The sequence below is a fragment of the Ciconia boyciana genome, chromosome 9 (assembly GCF_034638445.1).
Source record: "Ciconia boyciana chromosome 9, ASM3463844v1, whole genome shotgun sequence".
Classification (NCBI taxonomy): Eukaryota; Metazoa; Chordata; class Aves; order Ciconiiformes; family Ciconiidae; genus Ciconia; species Ciconia boyciana.
The window spans coordinates 4,894,233-4,914,979 of NC_132942.1; the positions used below are offsets into that span (position 1 = coordinate 4,894,233).

A 20,747-nucleotide genomic window follows, 5' to 3' on the forward strand; every position below is an offset into this window, starting at 1 on the left:
GGCCTGTGGAAGCGGACACCCTTGCCAGGCGCCGCGGATTCGCCAGGCCGGGGCGGGCGGAGGGGCTTTTGTTTCCCTCCTCCCGCCGCTCGGAGGTGAGGGGGCCGCGGCGCTTCACCGCGACCGCCACGGCGACCGTTGGGCGCGCGAGCGGCGCCTCGCCTCGCCCTTTACCTCAGGCGGGAGCCGGCAGCGCCGGAGCTGCGCTCCGCCCCCGCGCCGCCGCCGCTCGGCGGGTAGATGGCGCCAGACCTCGGCTCCTGCCGCACGGACGCCCCGCCGCCGCGCACACACACACACCCGGAGCCGCTGACGGCGCCTGGTCGGGGCTCGCCGGCTCTCCGACCCGCCGCCCGAGCAGCGGCAGCCGCACAAAGGAGAAGAGAGAGGAGGAGGAGGTGGCGGTGCGCACGGTGCTCGGAGCCCCGGCCGGCAGCACTGCCCGGAGGTAGGGGCTTCCTCACCGCCCTGGCAGCCAAACTTCGTGGAGCCAGCGTTGGCTGCTCCCGCGGGAGGCTTTATTGGGGTTTCGTAACGCTGTATTTTCCCCTGGCTGGTGTCTCTGCCCGGCCCCAGGTGACCTGTTTTATTTTTATTATTATTATTATTACTGTTGTGGTTGTTCCCCGCCCCTCCAGGCTGGGCGGGTGGGGTGGGTCTCAGCGGACCTGGCAGCTCCGCAGCCAGAAGTTGGCGAGGGGCGTGAGGGGAGACAAGCCCGAACTTGGGTCCCCTCAAACTTCCCCGCCCGAGAGAGCCGCGGCCGCGCCGCCCTCCGCGCCCGCCGCCGCCTCGCCGCTCCGCTCCGCTCCTCTCCGCTCCTCTCCTTGCAGATGTCGGGGGTGCTGGTAATCGCTGCCTGGTGCTTCCTGCAAGTGGAGAGCCGGCATCCTGAAATCATCACGAGTAATAGCAACCATGGCAATTTCCTGGACAACGACAAATGGCTGAGCACCGTTTCGCAGTATGATAAAGACAAGTACTGGAACAAATTCCGGGATGTAAGTACTTCTTCGTTTACCGCATACTTCTTGGTTGTTCTCTCCTTTCAATGGGTGGCTGCTGGCTTTTAGAAGATGTGGGTAGAAGAGAGATGCAGTTTGGGCAACCGGTTGCGGCTTGCATGATATTCAGAGCTGTTTGGAAGCTGGGCAGGCAGTCCTGGCATTCTCGATTGCCCCATCGATCGGGGCAGCTTGGGCTTGGTGTCAGTCTCGCTGAAAGCGTACGGTCTTCAATTTTCCTTTGGGGAGGAACTTTGAGCGAAGTTTCTGTGCCTGCTGCTTAAGACGCTAGTTAACTGTAAAATGATGAAACGGTGTGTGTGTAAGAAGGGAATATTTACCAGCTCAAGCCACAAGGTGGTAAACAGCGAAGCTTTTTTTTGCCTGCAGATTTGGTGGAAAACATTTTATTGTCAGTTCTGCTCATGGAGATCTTTGATGCTGGTTTAGGGTTGGAGGAAGCAATGCTTTGACACTTTTTTTTTTTTTCCAGTCTGGAAAATAGGGGTAACTTCAAGATGTGTTATGACATGTATCTGTACAAAACAAATAACTTTCTTAAGCTTAAAATTAATCCTTGAATTCCCCTAGTTTGAATACAATTGCATGTATTAATGACTGGAGAAAGGGAAATGCAACAGTTACGGTAAATGTCATCTTGACGGAGCTCCTTTTGCTTCTCTTGTCTGTACGCTGAAAAAGCTTTCTTGGAGTACACACACAAAACCCTGCTTCAGTCTGCCCAAGGCTGGATGAGGAAAACAGTACTGTTAATGTTGATCATGAGCACATTCAGGTTAAGCGTTCTTTATTGCATGGGATTTGTGTGCTGTGGCTGCAGTGTGACTCTAGGAAAGGGAAGAGTAGAGCTGGCTAGCAGTTCTGCTAGTACTATTCTGTAAGAATGTTTTTGTTTGTTTAGGAAGCTCTGGTATTTTATGATACATTAACAAGTCAAACTTCGATGCTATGTGTTTGTCTGTGGTCTTAACACTGTATCTTACTTTGTAAAGAGGAAGTCAAAGTATTACAGTTAAATGTCACCTGTCTCTGCCTAGCATATTCTCTCCACATTTTTCTGTAGTTGTGGTCATCTCTGTGTCTGAGAAATCATGCTGCTCTGAATCTCAATATAACAAAGTATGGCTTTAACAATGGTATCAACAGATATGTGAGAATGTCATCACAGTGCAGACAAATATGCATCCACCTACTGGGACTGTTGAAGTTCTCATATAATAAATAGGTGTCTGGAAAAGCCTATGCTTGTACAGTAACTACTATTTTATTAAGGGGATTCTACAGTTAATATGGATTCATAGATTTTTACCAGGCTCCAAGGGAATCTTTGTTAATATCTGGTTTAGTCTCCTGGGGAATGCAGGTTAAGGATTTCACTTGTTAATTTCTACATCCAACTTGATGTGAGAATTTGTCAGCATTTGAAAATGGTAAATTGAATGAAGGACTGACAAATTAATCCGAAAACACTTTTAACTAGGGACAGATTTATAACAAGGGACATCTTTCAACAGTCTCCTTCCAAATTGAGACCTTGTATTAATCATACTTCTTGAGCTTGAAGTTTGGTGTTTGTTGTTTTTTTTTTAATTGGGGGGGCGTGGGGGGGTGGTTGTTGTTGTTGGTTTTGGGGTTTTTTTTTTTTTAAGCCTAGAGTCCTTGCAACTTTTCTTCTCGTCCCCTTTCCCCAGTCTCACAAGTGCAATTGTCAGAGAAATTATTCCTCTTCCTATGGAAGGCGTTCGTGAAGATTACGTCTTTTGTGTTTTAAGGTTTCACAACTGAAGATGCTTTTTTAGACTTTCTGAAGATGTTAAAAACCGTAAAGCCTCAAAACTCTTTTCTATAGGAAGAATCATTTTATGGGAAAAAACCCCTCTTAACCAGTCCTCTGGCAAGCAAAAGCAAATCGCATAAAGTTCACACAAAGTTTAGGTATCTTTCTACCCAGCTGTCTTAATGGTTCTATTTAATTACTTAAAAACTAGCATGTTACTAATGCGTATGATTATCCATGAAACCTTTTATGGGGCAAATTAACAGAGACTACTAATCATCTCCTACTAAGCTTTTTCCAGAAATAAAATATGAAAAGCTTGTGTATGTAATTAATGTCTTAATAACTTGTCTTTAACCAAAGTGACGTAGTGCATCATAATCTTCTGTGAGAGGTTCTGAGTCCACAGATGAAGACATGCATAGGTAGAGTTGCTGCCAGTGTAGTAGGTATAGTAGAGACAGCACGATTCTTGCATGCAGAGATGTCATTAGAAGAAATCTGGTCCTTGTTTCATGGCTGTGTTGTTGGGGATAGATTGTTAAAACATTTGTTAAAATGGTGAGATGCAGCATAACAGTATTAACTGCTATGTATGGGGTGCACTAGCATTTCATTCATAATTGTTGAATTGTAGGGAAACTATCTTCCCATCTTCCCTTCATTCCCAAACTGTAACTTTATATACATCATTACTAGATGAGGTTCTCGATGTGGGCTTTGCACAGGAGGCTGGAGTATAGAAGTGGTGTTTCAGTTAAAACCTTCTTGGGTCTGACACTACAGCTACTACAGAGCAGGCGGCCTAGTTCGTACCCTGTAAATCAGCAGAAGCAAGGTTGCAGTAATTACAATTACCTTTAGTATCTTTCTGAATTTTATGTCATGTTATATAAATAAAATTGCACAAATATTTACATAACTGTGTCCTTATGTACAGTAGGAGAAACTGCACGTATGGAGCTAAGATTTGATTGTTTTGGGTGTGGCCACTTTAAACTCTGTACGTGCATGCAGCACAAACATCTGTGCATGCATATGTGCGTGTAAATCTGCCATAATATTGCAGTACTGGGTGGGTTTTTTACAGGTGACATATAATTGAAAATAAAATTTTGAATTGGGCTTCTCTCAACTTTTTCAGTTATTCTTTTCAAAATCAATTGGTTGGTCAGCCTTATTGAGCTATGGTCCAATATGGCCTGATTTGAGAAGACAGCTATTGATCTTTTTTTTTTTAGTAGGACCCATATTTCTTTTGGGCAAAGACAGCACGGTACTTGCACTTAATGGCCCAGCAGTCATTACTCTTCTGTGACAAGAGAGCACAGAAGTACACCTCATCTGAAGTCTGCATTACATCCACATAATCAGGCTAAATTTTTAAGTCTGACTGAATGTAATAGTGTGAAATGATGACCTGTCAACATTTTCAAAAAGCCTCAAGGAATCTGTTTAAAACAATACTTTACAATACAGTCTTTTCACATGATTTGAACACATTTTGTAGAATATTCAAATGCTCCATTTTTAAAAACAAGCAGAGTCTGTAAATGAATAGTAAGACCAATGTGACTGATCTGTTGTGAAGCACATGCTGTTGAAAATCTTGTATATTGTCCAGCTGTCTAGTATCAATAATGGTGGAACATCTGATGTATTAATCAGCTTTCAGTACGATCTGAACTTGATATTCCTGTCTATCTTCCACCCCTTTTTCCTTGTCTGCCATGGGCTTTCTATGTGACCAATGACAAAATCTTAGCTCTGTCTTAAGTCCCATTTTATAGCTGGGGGTAATAGTATTTCTCTTCCTCACAGCTGTGTGTTGAAGCTGTAAAAAAGAAAGGACAGAGCTCAGGACCTGTGGTAATATGGAATTTATTATTCACCTAATCCATATATTGAATGTGTGTTGATACATACTTAAGTAACTGACTAGGTTGAGTTTAGTAAGTATCTAAAAACTAAACCAATATAATTATTACTAGAAAAAGAAAAAAGTAAGCAAGGTGGAGTCTGTAGGAAGGACCTGCAGCTATTTCCTTTGTACAGATTTGAGGCTTGGAAAAGCAGACATCAGGGGTATGAGAGTCAAATTAGATCTTGCGATATTATGAACACAAATGTTAAGGCCTTGATCTTTCGATCAAATCTGTTGAGAGAGATCCTTTGGTTTAAGAGGAGCTTCAGCGCAAATTTGACACCTGAATGTGAAGTGAATTCTTATGAGTCTTAGAAAGCATTTATTATGTGAATAGCCATACACATTATTGTAATAGGTCACACTGCAGCATCTCATTGTGTTCATAGAAGCTTGGCACTGAAGGCATAGAATAAGTGTCCTCGTAGCGTTAGGCCTGTCTTTAATCAAAATTATATGAACAGACTAATTCTATTATTTCTGCTTGGAGTTATGTCTATTACGCTATTAATGCTTATATATAAAAAGGTAATAAGTTCAACTAGCTATGGATTAAATTGCAAAAAGGAAGAAAAATGTTAAATGAACTTAGAGGATCTAGTATAAACCATACAAGGAATTTCTATGAAGTTCAAAGCTAAGAATCTTGGCATGAACTCTGGTTTCAGTGCATGTTTATGCATGGCAGGCTGCCAGACCACGTTCTGAGCATTAACTAAGCTGTTTCTCTAAATTTTATTGCTTACAGAGTTCCAGTTCAGGCAATCGTGTTAAAACCCCCATGCATTATATGCCTGGAGATGCTTTGAGACTGTGCATGCCTAAGAAGTGAGGCATGAAATGTCATCATCTCTGTGTATACATTTCTCAGACTTATTGTGAATAAATAGTTACATGTAACTATCAGCAGCGTGAATAGTTATATAAAAGTAGATTAGATTAGATATTAGATTTCCCAGGTTGGTCATAGACTACCGTCCCCTGATACGATCTGCTGAAGAGACACTTTTGTCAGTTATTCATGTACATCACCTTTCTGAGCCTATGAGTTCCTCCTCACACCTGATCAGAAGTGCAGTGTTAGGTGATAAAGCAAATACAGGGCTAGGAACTGGGGGACCTGTATTGTTCTGGCTTTGCCACTGATGGATTGTTGGACTTCGGGCTGGCTCTTCACACTTCTGCACTGCTTTTCCCCTTGTTGCTCTTACCTTTCTCTGATTTGTTTAGCCCAAAACTAGAAGTGTGGTTGTGAAACTTGATAGCAGAGAATTGGAAAACATGACCACTACTGAGAAGGGTTGGAATACCAAGCAGGCAGAATTGGAAGACCTTGAGAACTCAAGTAATAGAAATGAAATGAAATTTAAAAGTACAAAGTAGAAGGTCATGGAATGGAGAGCTAACACAAATTTATTCTGGGTCCTGGCAGCTGAGCTTGAAATAGATGAGAGGGAAAACCTGTGTACTTTTATTGATTTGCAGAGTTATTCTAAGTAACGAAAGTAATGCTAATCTGAGGGAAGCAAATATATTGTAGGTATACATAAAATTAAAGATTTCTGGTTCTGTTGAAGAAATAAAATTGTACAGTGTATAGGGGAGAATACTTAATTAGGAATATTGTGAGCACTTCTGATCACTGAAATTAGGAAGGACAAATTTTTATGGAGTTGGTGAGCCAAAGGGCTTCCAGCATCATAGGGGAAAAGAGCCTGTTTTAAAATAATATACTATATTAGTTTACTCAGACAAAGCTAAGTGTGTAAGAGTAGATTTGCTTCAGAAAGTTTATTGAGAGAGGGACAGCAAAAGCTGGCTTGCGGGAAGTTGTGTTAAAGAAATAAGTAGATAATCGGTAACAAAAATAACCTCATTCCTCAATTTAGGAATAAGGTTATTATTCCACCCATGGTTATGTTTTAAAAAGTTATCTTAATGAGCACTTCAGTTTCAATGTGTAGCTTATATGTTAACAAAAAAGATTATGATGTAGCAAACTGTAATAAAAGAACCTGGATTTCGGGATTCTAGAGGCCTTGGAGTTTTCTATCAATCACATGCTTCTATTCATTAAGTTTAAAGCCCCTTGCAGATGATTGTCTTGCTTCCTATCCATAGAGCTTCTAGCATGGTGGAACCTGATCTGCAATACCCAAGTATCCCCTGATCCTTTGGGATTTTTGAGCTAACAGTCCATTTGTGTAGACTGGGTTCTTTCTGCTGTCTCTTCCCTGGCAGGTGCATGCCTTCAATGTGATCTCACTACCAAGGACTCAACCAATTTCAAAATACCAGCTGATACACTAGATGCTAAGGGAAAGCTACGTAGTTTGGGATTGCATTTTCTTTTTCTATGTTGTCTTTGGATCTACAGGCAGAATGCAGTATTTTTCTGCCAACGGTTTATTACCAGAACATCACATTTTCTTCTTTCTTCACCTCAAATGTAAGCACAGGTTTTTCTGGGATTCAGTGATCAATATGTATATTCCTGGAGAAACCATTCAGGCCCTGCTAATTATGTGGTAGTGAAGACAGTCAGGTTACAGGAAGGTTACAGTACACTTGAAGAATACCTACTAGCTAGGTAATGGATGTACCCAGTCAGTAAAGTGGCTGGGTTATGTGATGGGACACAGGCACCTCAGGCTTGCTTCCCAGGAGATTATCATTCCAGGCTCACCTTGAGATTTAATTGAGGGTGAAGATTGTGTGTACAGATTCCAGTGGATCTGGACTGAAGTACAACAGAGTTGAAATGTGATTTATAAGTCTACCCAGACACTCTTAGCATAGGTTGTCTCTTAGGGCAATCCTTACTCAACAGAGGGACAAGGCTGGAATATAAATGTGATTGATAAGTACAGCTGAGATGTACTTGTCAAAGCTGCACGGAGTTTAAAAGAATAGCAAAACATGAGACTGAATCTGTGCAAATATAATTCATAATCAGCTTCTTACAAACAGAAGAGATTTGCTTACTAAAAATGCCCTTCTCAAACTTGGCACTTTCCTTCTGCAGTGGACAAGGGGAAAAATAATGGCATTTATGTCAGGATAATTAACTTGGAAGGTACGGAGAGCCAGCTTTTTGTAATTAACTGACACTCATCCAGCTTCCCTAGGAATTACCTAAGACTCCAAAGCTAAATAGGTCAGTAGAAAATTAGAATGTTAGTTTCTGTATTATATGTTTCGAATTCTAACTTCAATAGTTTCCTTACTTACAGAAATGTTCTGTAGACTGCAGTCACAAATCATATTCCTGCTATGGAATTATGTAGATTTGAAGTTTTCACTAATATGTTTTACAGGTTTTTAGAGTAACCATTCTTCAATTCTACTGTCGTTTTGTGGGGGTGTGTGTGTCCCATTTTTATAGGATTTCTTTTCCATGGGGGCTTGCTTTATTACAAATTTAAACTGTAATTTTGTCAGATTCCTGGGAGGTGACTCTTCTGTTATGTTTCTGGATGTAGACTGTATGTTTTAAGAGTTGCAGCAGGAGCGATAGGAAATATAATGATGTGAAGAGCACGCTGCACCTTTGTAAGGACAAAAGAGGAATCTTTTGTTTCTCGATGAGGGTGAGGTTAAAAATTAATAAAAAAGTGGAAGAGCCAGTTTTGATGTATTGCAGTGTTAGCACTGGGGGGGGGGGGGGCAGGGCAGGGAACAGCAAATCAAAACCTGGTATGCAGTTGTGGGATAGATTTTCTTTATATATTTGTCAAAACTCACTCTTGTGAAAGGAAGAGAAGAGGGGGAAAAAAACCCACACAAATGAGCCATGTGTCATGTGAAACCATGTTAGTGTAATATAAAATGGGTGGATTGAAAATAGTCATAGGAGGGTGAGTTCTGATGTCTGTTAGTGTAACCACAGTTATCAGGCTCAAGTATCCATCAGTAAATAATACTAGCTTTATTTCAGGTAAATAGTCCAGGATTAGGGTTGAGAAAATCAGGCTCATTATTCTCAAGTGCCAAAAGTTAAAGCTTAGTTATGATACTATGTTTTGAACATCAGGGAGATTATTGCTTTTTTTTGTCTCGGGTATTTTAACTCTTTGCTCTATATTTATGGTTTTAACCAGGAGGCTAGAAATATGTAATTTCAGTCAGCGCATCTTTAACAATGTGTGCATTTTTTGTGGATAAAATATGAGACTGTCTGAATTTGGGGTGGGGCAGCTGAGCTGCTTTTACAAGAGGCAGGACTTCATGAGGGAAATGGAGGTCAAATATTGCATCTCGGGTATGAAAACTCTTTTCTTTTAGATAACAACTGTTTATTCAAGGGCTGTTTGATTATTTCTTTTCTTGTGTAACCAAAAGAGCTGTAGTGAAGTCTTGGTTATGTTGAAGCTAATGACCAAATTCTCAAAGACTTTAGTGATGCCTGAGTTTGATTCTCATATTCCTCATCTTCCTGTTCTCTTAGACAAAGAACAACTGTAGATGAAAGACCAGTTAGATTAAACAGTTCTTTTTGGCTTTTGGAGGACACTGTGTAATTGGAAAAGGCTGAAAGATCAGGTGTCTGGCCAGCATAAATAGAAGAAGCTCCCTCAAAGTCCCTGGAAGAATCAAAGTACCTGAAAAATCAAACATCTACAGTCTACAAAGTACACATTTTATAGATTCCAGCCAAAACAAGGAAGTGGCGTTGACATAGACCAAAGTTAAGGTAATGCTGCTGCCTCCAGTGTGAATTTCTGTACTTCCAACACTTAACTGTGTTTCAGCTTTACACAGGGCCTTACTCCTGCTAAGTTACGAAGTCTTAACTCCATGTAAGTAGTCTGTCATCAGGTAGATAACTCCAGCAGTTATCATTGGTGGATTTACTGTTGCAGGTTGGCAGCTAAAATGGAATTACATGTTTGGACTGAACATCTAATGTCTGATTAATTTCAAGGCTAAGATATGATTCAAAATTCAGTTTACAGATAAATTGCTAAGCTGCTGAATAGAGGTTTTGGCAGGGAGTAGATAGGTCTTTATCTGTCATTTCTATAGCTTGGTTTGTAATCCAGGGTAACAGAAAATCATTCTCATTAAATAGGTACAAAGGGGCATCAATTAATTCTGTGATCTTAGCTGTCCTGTTAATGAACTTAGTGTCATATATCCACTTCACTGATTGCTTTCTCCTAGGCAGATAGAAAAATACTTTATTAAAAATTACTGCTAGAGTAACTATATTCAGACTGGTTTTCAAAAAAGGTTTCCATATATCATGGCTTACACTTGAATTCTGGCTAACACTGGGATTGCTAGAGGTAGTGATACTTGTCTGTCTATGCAGATTATTTTGAAACTGTCCAATGAGGAAATTCAGCTGTGTATACAATTGCATTTGAAATTTCACAGCATATTCTGTGAATAGTTTTTATGTGCTTTTTAGCTTGGAGAGCTGTCTTTGCCCTTCCTTCCCTGAGTTCCATTGCCTATTCAGAAGTTTATTTCAGCATTGTCTTCTAGTGTTTGAATATTGTCCTTTCTGCCTTTCTCTTCAAGCTGTAGCCGTACGACAACTTGAACCTAATCGAGGTAGAGGCAGCTGCAGTCACTGGATTTGGGCGCAGGGGATGCTTAAATTTTAGATAATGGAATGGGAGGGAGGCTGAAAATTATAATTGCAGGATTAAGAAGAAATGAGGCTGAGTTGCTTGTTCAAGGGAGTGAGTGGAAAACGTTTTTTAGAGTAGTGTTTCTGTATGTACTAGGGATATTGAGGTTCTTGGTAGAATTTGATTGCAAGTGGTAAATATTAATAAAAATCAATTTTAGAGAATTCAGAAATGCAATGACAGTGATTCCACCTCCCTCTATTTTCAGCTCTGTAGCTAAGATGACCAGTTTCACATTTTCTTCTTGTGCTGTCATTTCAAAAACACAAAATTAAAATATTTCCACTAAACTGTACTACATAGGTACTGAAGTAATTACCCTTCCCTATTATTCCAATATGTTTCCTCTCCTTCCTATTTCAGGGGATGCATATCAGGAATCCCTTTATCTGAAAAATTTGCAGTACGTACAAATGTGTAGCAATGATACCTTAAAGGAACCCTTCTGAGATATGGTCACTTTATCCAAGTCTGTTGTACTTTGAACACTGATTTCTGGGAGAACTCTGTTAGCCTTCCAGTATTTGTGTATGAGCCAATATCTAATATATTGTAAGCACTTGTACTCCTTGCTCTTATGGGAGTTTTGCTGAGCATGTTGATACGTGGCCAGACACACAGTGGAACCCGTCCTGGTCGGAGCTTTCCAGTGCTGAACCTGCTCTTGGGGTCCTGGACTGTGCAGAGCGAGTGAAGACTCCTTCATCTCATTTAAGAATACCTCAGCTTTTTGTGGCATTCTTTGCTACGTCTCAAAGCACTTCTCTCATGTGGTTAGGCATACGGAGATGTATATCTAGATTAGACAGATGTGGAAGCAGAGGATAAAGCTAGTTCAGAGTTATCCATCAGGCTAACGCCAGATCTAACAACAAAATTTATGTCGCGTAAGTCCCAGGACAGTGCTCTTCTCCTGAGCTATGTACTGGGTTGGAATACAGAAAGACAAAGCTTAACAGGGCTGTATTCTTCCTTTGAATATATGTGCCAGTACCTGACAGCAGTGTTTATTGGGTCAAATTCATTTCTTGTTTGATAACATAAGCTTCACTCGAAGTATATAAGGGATAAATTTTGTCCATTTTTTTCTAAGTGAAGCCAGGGTAACCAATCTTTTTGATGATAGCTAGACTTTATTTATTTATTTATTTAATACTAGATAGGTACACCTCTCGTTTGATACCATATTGAAGGGGGACTAGGTATTTCCTGTTAAAGCAGAGATATTATGCAAAACAGATTTCCTGTCTTGTTTTATTTTAACGTTAAACTACATCTGGTGAAACTGATGACTTAGAAATTTTAAATCTACCGATCTTTTTAAAACTTGTTTCATATGGCTAAAAAAGAAACTGTTTCACATAAAAGAACACCGGAGTGCTGCCTTCAGTAAGGGTATCTATAGGCACAGGATAATTAGTGATTTAAATATAGAATTGTCTGCCATATTCCTTAAACACAACCATGAATCTCCAGATTATGGTTCAGTCAGGAGAACAGCATCCAAAAAAATCATGTCACATTTAATTAGAATAAATATAAACTGGAAAAATACTGCACAACTGTCAGTTATGCGTATAACTGCAGTTTTGCAGGATGAAGGAAACTGGTAAACCAGATATATTTGCTCATAAGGAGGTATATAGTAATTCAGATCAGTGGCCACAGATTTATTAGTCTCCTCATGCTTATATAACAAAGTTAAGTTGGATATAACAAGACACTTAATGGTTTATTTTCAGTGAAATACGAGGCAAGATGGACTGAAGTGATGATCCTGATGTGACACAAATGTCTGTTTTTGTATCTAGTCTCCTTTTCTTTCTATAAAGCCTTTGGCTCCTCTCATGAAGAGGTGCTTTGTGTCTTATGTGTGTGTGTCTTATCTTAATAAATGTTAAAATGCTTGGCAGAGCAAAGATTTTGTGGCTTGTAATGAACTTCTTATAACCTGAGATGAAAGGTAATTGCCCCCCTCTCCGAGACAGTGCTGTTAGAAATTGTGAGTAAGCACTTCCTATCCAGGTGCAATGCCTTGTAAAAGAGAAAAGAAGACTGAACATATGTACAAGAAACTTTAATGGGTATAAATGGACAATTTTTGAGCATTCATAAAAATATAATATAAACAATCTCAGAACCATTTTAAAATATATTGAAGCTTCCACTTCTAAAGCAACATCTGCCATCACAAATAGTTCCATCTCTGTATGTAAAGGAAGAGAAATCCAAACAACTTCTTATGGGCCATATTCTGCTATCAGTATTTTTTTTAAGTAACCACAGAACCCTAGCATTAGTTTCTGTTGAGATACTCCATCCATGGTTTAATTTCAGAATATTGCCCTATGTAATCAGGAATGAGTAATATTCTATTACAGCAGGGCAATGTACAAACAGAGGTAGATGTGGTGTGTGCTCAGCATGGCATTAGCAATGAAAGAAGCTGCAAAGAGGAAGCAATTTTGAAACCTACCTCCATCATTGCAGAACTGTTACTGATGTTTCGGGGATGGTGCAGTTGATGTGTTCCATTCAGAATGATGCAAGATTGTCTATAAAATTTGAACTCAATAAGGAGATATGCAGATATAAAATAAGATACAAAGCTGAAGCCTTAGGGCATGGCTGATTTTAAAGCTGAAGCTTCCTGAAATTAGGAGTTACTGAAACTGCAATGATGGAATAAATGTGTTTTTTCTCAGTCATTCCTTAAAAAGAGAAACTACAGGTGCAAGCAAACGGGGAAAAAAAAACCCTAAACCAAAAAACAAATAACAAAACCCCCCAAAACATACAATCTGCGTCATAGGCAAATAAATGCTGGATACTTTAGCAGATCCAGCCAGAGGAGTCATGACTGAGAGGGAGACATGCTCCATTAGGTGAGAAATCGTGGTTGGAACAATCTTCTAAAGCCCAGAGATCTCTCCGCATGGAAAACACATGGCAGAAAGAGGAAATGAAGAACATGACGTGTCTCTCTGTGTACCTAGGTAATGAATTTGTAAACACAGACAGAATGGGAAGGAGGTAGATAAGGAAAAATGTGTTCTGCTTCATTAGAGAGGGTTCCAAAAAGGTAGGTTGATCATGGTGTTAGGGTTGGAGGGAGAGGAGAGCAGTAAGGGCTTCAGAGAGTATACAACTGAAAGTTAGTTAGCTGCTGATCAGTATCTTGCATGACCCTGACCTGGGCAGCAAGTGTTCTTGTGAGCAAAGCTCCTGGTAACCCCCACTTAAGAAATGTGTGTGATTCTGCGCCCAGTTGTAGAGATTGTCTTGCTGAGCATACACAATACATTTTGGACTCCAAGCAATCACCACTGGTTTATTGCCAGATGAGAAGCTATCAGCACCTGCCCTTATGTGGTCTTCCTACTGTGTGACTTGTGTGTTGTGTGGCGGGTGGTATTGGTTTTAATTTGAGATAAACAACCAAGATGCATTGCAGAAAGAATACATGTGCTTTAATCACTTTTTTTCCTTGCAATGTAGTTGTGGATATCTGTAGCATTCATAATTAGCAGAGGAACAGATGGCAAAAGCTTGGTTTAAAACAGAGCATCCACTGAGCTCTGAGTGATCATGTGCTGCTGCAAGCTTATTTGGGAAGCAGTTTGCTCTGTTCCTTTCGATAGTGCTCTAATACAGGGTGCAGGAGTAAAGTAGGAAAAGAATTTGTAACAGTTGGTGTAATTCAGTGTGTAGGACATAAATAAAGCATGGAAAACATCTAAACTTTCAAAACAACTCCTGGGTGCTACTGTCTCATGCTGCACAAGGATGATTTCAACCTTTATTGTCCTGCATAGCTGAAACCTGTTATGTATGCGTTCATATATAAGGTAAATATAACAAAATGTCCATAAGATTTCTCCTTTCCTGCATCCTTACGTCTGCACAGAAGGGAACAATTCTGTTCTCTGCTCAAATTTTGATAAGTATTGTAATGTGGCTTATTTAAAAAAACCAACAAAACAAAGCACCCCTGTATACATTTTGCTTGTGCGCTTCCAACATTAGCATTGTGCTGCAGTTTTTCAAAGCTAGAAAACATGAGAGGATTTTGTCAGCATTTCATCTTGACACTTGTTTCACATAGAAAGCCAGAGGGCAAAACAAAGTGCTTTCTTTTGGTCCATGTAATCTTTTTAGAAAGCAGTGGTAGCCCTGCAGGCACAATCACTGAGATTCATATGAGGTAATGTTCAGAATGATGAGATCTCAGATGTACAGGCTGATTGATTAGTTACGTGATTCCATTCTCCAAATTCAAAACTTAAAAATATTTGATTTTAAGGAGAGGCAGGAGCAAGGAGAACAGAAGATTGCTAAAGAGAAAAATACTCTAAATGTGTCTTTCAGCAATAAAGTAAAAATATGGTATTCTCTATCCCGAATGAGCTGGATGGATTATTGCAACCATCCAATCTAGTCAAGATCACATTTTCTTTTTTCTTTTTTCTTTTTTTTAGAAGATAAATGAACCCATGCTGAGATGTTTATCTCTGTGAGATGACCTGTATTTACCTTCAAGTCACAGTGAATTGGGCATTCTCTTAGTCTGTGAAACTATTTTATATCACTCTTTCTCCCTGCAGACTCTGTGGATACAGACATAAAATACTTCTGTGAAAACAGTGGTGCCATTCCCTCTGTGTATGGAATATTTTGGACAGTATCTGTAATATCCAATGAAGTGATCTTCAATAGCTCCTATTTTTCTCCATATGCTGAACTATAAATTTAAATATGTTGTGAACTGTTTTCTTTTTCTATCATAAACTCCCTGTATCTCTTCACAGTAAGTAATTCACAGAATAAACAGGTAGTTTCTTGTTTGCCTAGACACCTTTCTAATCTCCAATTTTCATGTAAAACTGACTCAGAATTTTTCCAATATGAAAATTAAAGTTTACAACTGCGCTGGTTTCTTCACTGACAAGATTGAATGAATTGTTTGTGCTTATTCAGTTCAATTGACAGGTTGTTTAATTCTGGAATGTATTTAGATCGTAAACTTCTTGGGGTGGAAACACTTCCATGTGTTTGATCATGCAGAAGCCAGCTCACTGGGGACTGTCATCTTTGCAAGGGCTTCTGACCAATACAAATTTTATAATACAAATAATCTTTATCACCACGATTGATGTGGTCAGTTTTAGAACTAAATTTAAAACATCCATGTCAGTATGGGGTCTTTTTTTGTTGACAATCTCTGTGCCTTGTCAGTATGCTGCTCTTGTTAAGAGTGTTTTGCTCAGACTAGAAGCAAACTTCAGCTACGTTTATTGAAACAACAGCACTTGCACAGAGTTTGACTTCTCTTGGGCCCTGTGTACTTGCCCTTTTCTCTTGTAGAGCTCGTAAAACCAGTTCAGATTCAGGAATAGCCTTTTCTGTTAGCTGAAGTATTTTCAATTTAGTATTGAATGAAGTATTTTCAATTTAGGGATTATCAAAACAGTCAGACTATCATGTTCTTGGTTCATGCTTGGTTCTTCTTGCTGAAGAATCTTCTTCAGCATTCTAGTCATCTTAGTACTCAGCTACAAGAGCTACAAAAGCAATATAATTTCAGTTGCCCCATAACAGAACTAAGCCCGAGCTGTTTCAAACTTTAGTCAGAAACATTTTCTTGACCAAGAATTTTCAGAAATTGTTTAGCTTATTACAACCACTTGAGCCAACAGGTTCATGAGTCCTAGGACCTTTGCCCAGCTCCCTCATCTTTGAAGCGAAGTCAGTGAATTTTTAAGATGCCTTTTTCTCATAGTGATTCCTGAACACCACATCAGTGGCTCTGTCGTGGATGGAATGAGAGTGCACTTCACTCGTAAGAGAGAAGTAAAAATATAGTTTATTGATACAGAACAGGGAGTTAACAAAGTTCAATGTGACAGTGTTTTAACAAGATTGGATGGCGAGGCACACTTGATTATTTACTGCATAGAAGACAGGGTCAGACAGGACTGTCAGGGAGACCCTCCCGTTGAGTCATGAGGTTCAGAGAGGACCCCCTTGCTTTCTAAACTCCTTCTCAGAGAGGAGTCTAGGTGCGGCTAGATCCAGTCCTAGTCCCAGACTTGGTCAACGGTTTATGTCTAAAGGATTATATATGCGCAATCAATCCTTTATATCACTTAGCTAAGATTTCAAAGTTTAACATGCTATTAGTCACTTACCGAGGATCTGTTGCGGCAAGGAATCTCTCAACCTCGAGGAGTAACCTTGAGAGGCGTCCCTGCACAAGGGGAGATCCTGGCGTGCAGCCCGCTGCTGTGCAGGAGAGCTCAAAGGGCCCTGGGCTGTCCACTATTTAAGGAGTAAGATGATTGACTTATGGTCATATTTGCATATCAGCAAGAGGTTTAGATCACTGTTTCTGGCAGCCCTTGGCTACTTTGTTGCCATTCGTCCTCAAGGTCCAGCATAAGCTGGATGCAGCTATCAGGATGACTCCCACTGATGGTTACTGCTTGTGCAGGGAGTGAGGCGGGGGAGCACACCACCACAGGCTCATAGTTGCATGTTCACAGCTTCAGAAGATGTTTCTTAGTTGCTGAAAGTAGGGAATAGCAAGACAAAATGACTTATCACCCAGGATGTGAAGTTACTGCAGCTGTGCTACTTGCAACTTCAACTGCCTTGAAAGGCTGAAGAATTCCATAGCGTTCCCTATGATGATGGGGCTTACCACTACCTGCTGAGTTGCGGAGTTGTTCCTTTCAGGTTAGACTATAACTTGCACTAATGTGACTGTGCAAAAAACTGATGAAGAAATGAAGACCACCTAACCCATTCTCCCAGTACACCTGGCAGAGTAGTACTTAGGACTGTTTATTGACTGTCTGGAGATACTTTGAGAAAGCATGGGGGACATACCATAAGAAGGTACAGAGAGTTGGAGATTTGACTCGTTCTTTTTAAAAGGATCATTTTTACTCTACTCAGCAGCAGAACATGAAAAATATGCCTGGTATGGTGCTATAGAAAACCACATGAAACCCAACGACAGGGAGTAAACAGTTTATTGTTAACAATTTGGGGGAATGACAGGAGGGAAAATAAAAAGGAATTTCGTAAAGCAAATTTTCATTTGCTGCCTAGGGAGTGTTTCTTTCTTTCTGAAGGAAGAATGCAAGTTGTTGCTCACTTTTGTTCCCAAACAGTGTTTATAGAGTGAATTCCTGATGTGGAGGAATGGCTACCTTCCTGAGCTTTCTAGCAAGGCAAATGCAGTGTTAACTCAAACCATGTAGCTTTTGCACCCTGCTGTGATCATACAACTCTTTCTCCTCTCATCTCCTTCACATATGTCGGCAGCAGTGGTAGGCCTTTGCCTGCTTACTGGTTTTGAGCACTACAGATCCTTTTTACTGAGCCTGTACACAGAGAGCACATAGGTAGGAGATGGAGAGTGACTTCCTTTATATTCCTGCATAGAAACACAGCAACTACCTAGCCTTTCATCCATGTCTTCCAGTTCATCACTCCTTGTAAATCTAACACTGATTTCGGTTCTGTGCTTAGTTAAGGGTGCTTTTATTATCTTTTGCTTTCACATGTACACAGTCTGCAAATAGGAAAAGCTAGAGCACTACAGGAATACCTCCTCCTTCATTTCAGCCTTGTCATTTGTGTTACATAAATAGTTTTATTTTCAGCTTTCACTTTCTGAAAAGCAAAGCAAAATATATGGATTTTTAATCTCCAAAGTCTTGTTTGTACCCTACTGAATATAAGAAAAAGAAGGCTGTTTTCTAGAGATAGGCCTTAGATCATGCCTCAAAAATTCATAGTAAATTCCCAACAGTGAAGCAGTGGGAGCTATCGCTGTAATTTGAATAATAAAAACAATAAGAAAATGCCAGACTAAAAGTCACGGCCAGCCTCACTTAACAAATGAAATGGCAAGCTACCAGCCAGTGTTAAAAAGAATATCCAACTGATGCTGCTTTTATCCCTGTACAATTGGCAAGTCTCCTAGATTGGCGCCTGAGAGAGCGTTGGTACTTGGCCTGGGTATGACTGCACATAAGTGGGCTAGGCCACTAAATCATTTGGCACTTCTGCCAGTTTTATCCCAGGAGAGCCCTGGCGTTTCTGCTTGTCTCTGAGTAGGATGGCTGCTCTGGGAGAGGAATCCTAGTGTGCTTGAGACCTGAGTGTAAAGGATCCACTGGCACTTTCGAGTATTTGAGACGTTCTGACAGTACGAAGCACTAGTGTCTCTGTTACTGAGATTCTGAGGGTAAGAAACCCTGAGGTTAAAACAACCAACCAACCAACCAACCCACCCAGATTAAAACTGGCTCTGGCAGATTGTTTGCATGAAAGGTATTCACGCTTAGAGGCGATTAATTCAAACCATTGTCTAAGATGCAGAGTTTTAAGCCTAAATATAAGCCTGCGTGGGTAAGTTTTACTGTTTATTCTCATTGAAGAATCTGTAGTATTTTTCATAAAAAATGTTTCAGGAATCTGCATGCACGTTTTATAAAGATGTCATCTGTAGAATGAATTTACCTTGTTCTCTAAGAGCTTCTTTGTCATCAAAGATATATTCAGGAGCAAAACAAGTTGCTTTTGTTACTGTTGTCCTTGCTATCAACTGAAGTAGACATATTCTATGATTCTGTTTTAGTTTCCTCTCAGAAATAACTGGTATTCCGTCTGTTCCTTTGCTGTACTTTGCAGTGAGCTAGGCTGTGAGGGAATCCCTTATAACATGTTAAGCTCTCCTATGGAAATAATAGACTGTGATAACAGAGGCCAAACTTTCATGATTTCTGGAGACAGAAATTTTAATGTGATACTAGAGCTGAAAAGAGTCTTTTGAGAATGGAAAATGGATGTTTCCTACCTCCATTTTGAAGTGTGGGCTAGAGAAAGTAAAAAAATTAACTGCCCTTTATTTTTCCTTCTGGTGACCAGTTCTCTGACTTTTGCCCATTTGATGACCATTTTATACTCAAGCTAAGTGTCTCTGAAAAACAGATAGAATATCTTCCTGCTCCACGCAAGGTTAAGTTCGTATTTCTGAAAGCGCTCTTACTAGTATAGATTATCCCTGAGGAAGTGGTCTCTCCCTTTGGAAACTCTGTACTGACATTTAAAATCCTGTATTTGAAATATTCATCAATAATATAGGGATAGGTGATGTGCTTCCTGAAAGAGATTTAGTTCATAAAACATTTTGGTTCATGCCCTAGATAAGGAGATTTTAGTAGAATTAAAGCGTCTTGGATTACAGTATCTAACTCTGGATCCATTTTGAATGACAAGAGAATAGACAAAGTATCTCTGAAAGCTCTTGATGTGAGAAAGTGCCTCCTTGAATTGTCCACCTGTCCAGCTAGTCTCTTGACCAATTTGAACAGCCTTTAAAGCTGTAATGGCTACTGTGGAGAAAGAACAGAGAGTCTGCTGAGTCTAGCTTCTCCAATAATTAATAAGCCCCTAGATAATGCTGTTTCAGAACTATCAAAACGGTGGGTCTCTGCAGCCCTTTTCAAACAGGAACTTGATTCTTGGCCTTTGTTTAAGACTTGACTAAGCACCTACAGTGTCACACAGTGTTTTCAAAGTATGTTTTTTCTGTTCTTTAAGGCTTCCTGCTTTGTCTCCAGATTCCCTGGAAGCCATTTACTCTTATTTATCTCTGAAGTTGACTTTAAATAAGACCTCAGCTCTCAGTGAAAGAAAGCATTTTAAAGGTTTTCTCATCAAAATGTTGTTAGCGAGGCATACTTAAAAATAAACTGCTTCTCTCCTTCCCTCCTTTCTAGAGTGAGCTGGGAGGACAACACCAGTTGAATCATCAGTCTGAGTCATGCAAACAGCTGTCATTCTTAGATGTAAAGATGAACTAAAAAGCTGTCATTTGCTTGGGAGTATTTTTATACTTGACTCACTTGTCCAGTAAAGGGGAGAGGCTTTTTTTTTTTCTTTTTGCCTCCTTTCACATGGAAAATGACAATGAAGCCATGTGTTGTGGTAATGGCTATAAACTCAGCCACTGGAAAAGCTTTACAGAAATCTTCCACCTCAGAGCATATCTGTCATCCTGAAAATTTTCTTTTTGCACTTGTGCACAAGCTCTGTGAGGCCCTGCACAGACATCCACGTGGTCCTTCCCTCAAAATGCCTGGGCCTGTGCAAATACCTTCTCCCCATGTGCTGCCTGAAGTCATTCACTCTTGTGTCTGGACTGTAAATATGGACCACACTCTTACCCTGACATCTAACACTTGACTGTCAGATTAATGTTTTTTTTTCCTCTGCCCTTCTCCATCTCTTTCCTTATTCTCTGTTGATTTATAGTTCTGTATCTCTTGTAGTTGACTCTCCAGCACCTTCTTTACTTTGCACTTCTC

General features: G+C 40.0%; 1 protein-coding gene across 2 annotated transcripts in view; it reads left to right on the forward strand.

The window, feature by feature from the left end:
* The first annotated feature begins 260 nt into the window (after positions 1-260).
* Positions 261-20,747, forward strand: part of SPOCK1 (SPARC (osteonectin), cwcv and kazal like domains proteoglycan 1) — a 336,819-nt gene continuing 316,332 nt past the window's right edge. The window contains exons 1-2 of one of the 2 annotated variants that reach the window (XM_072872906.1): positions 261-448; positions 834-1,001. In XM_072872906.1, coding sequence (XP_072729007.1) covers positions 834-1,001 — 168 coding nt within the window. In that variant the 5' untranslated portion in view covers positions 261-448. The other variant, XM_072872907.1, reaches the window with a different exon arrangement.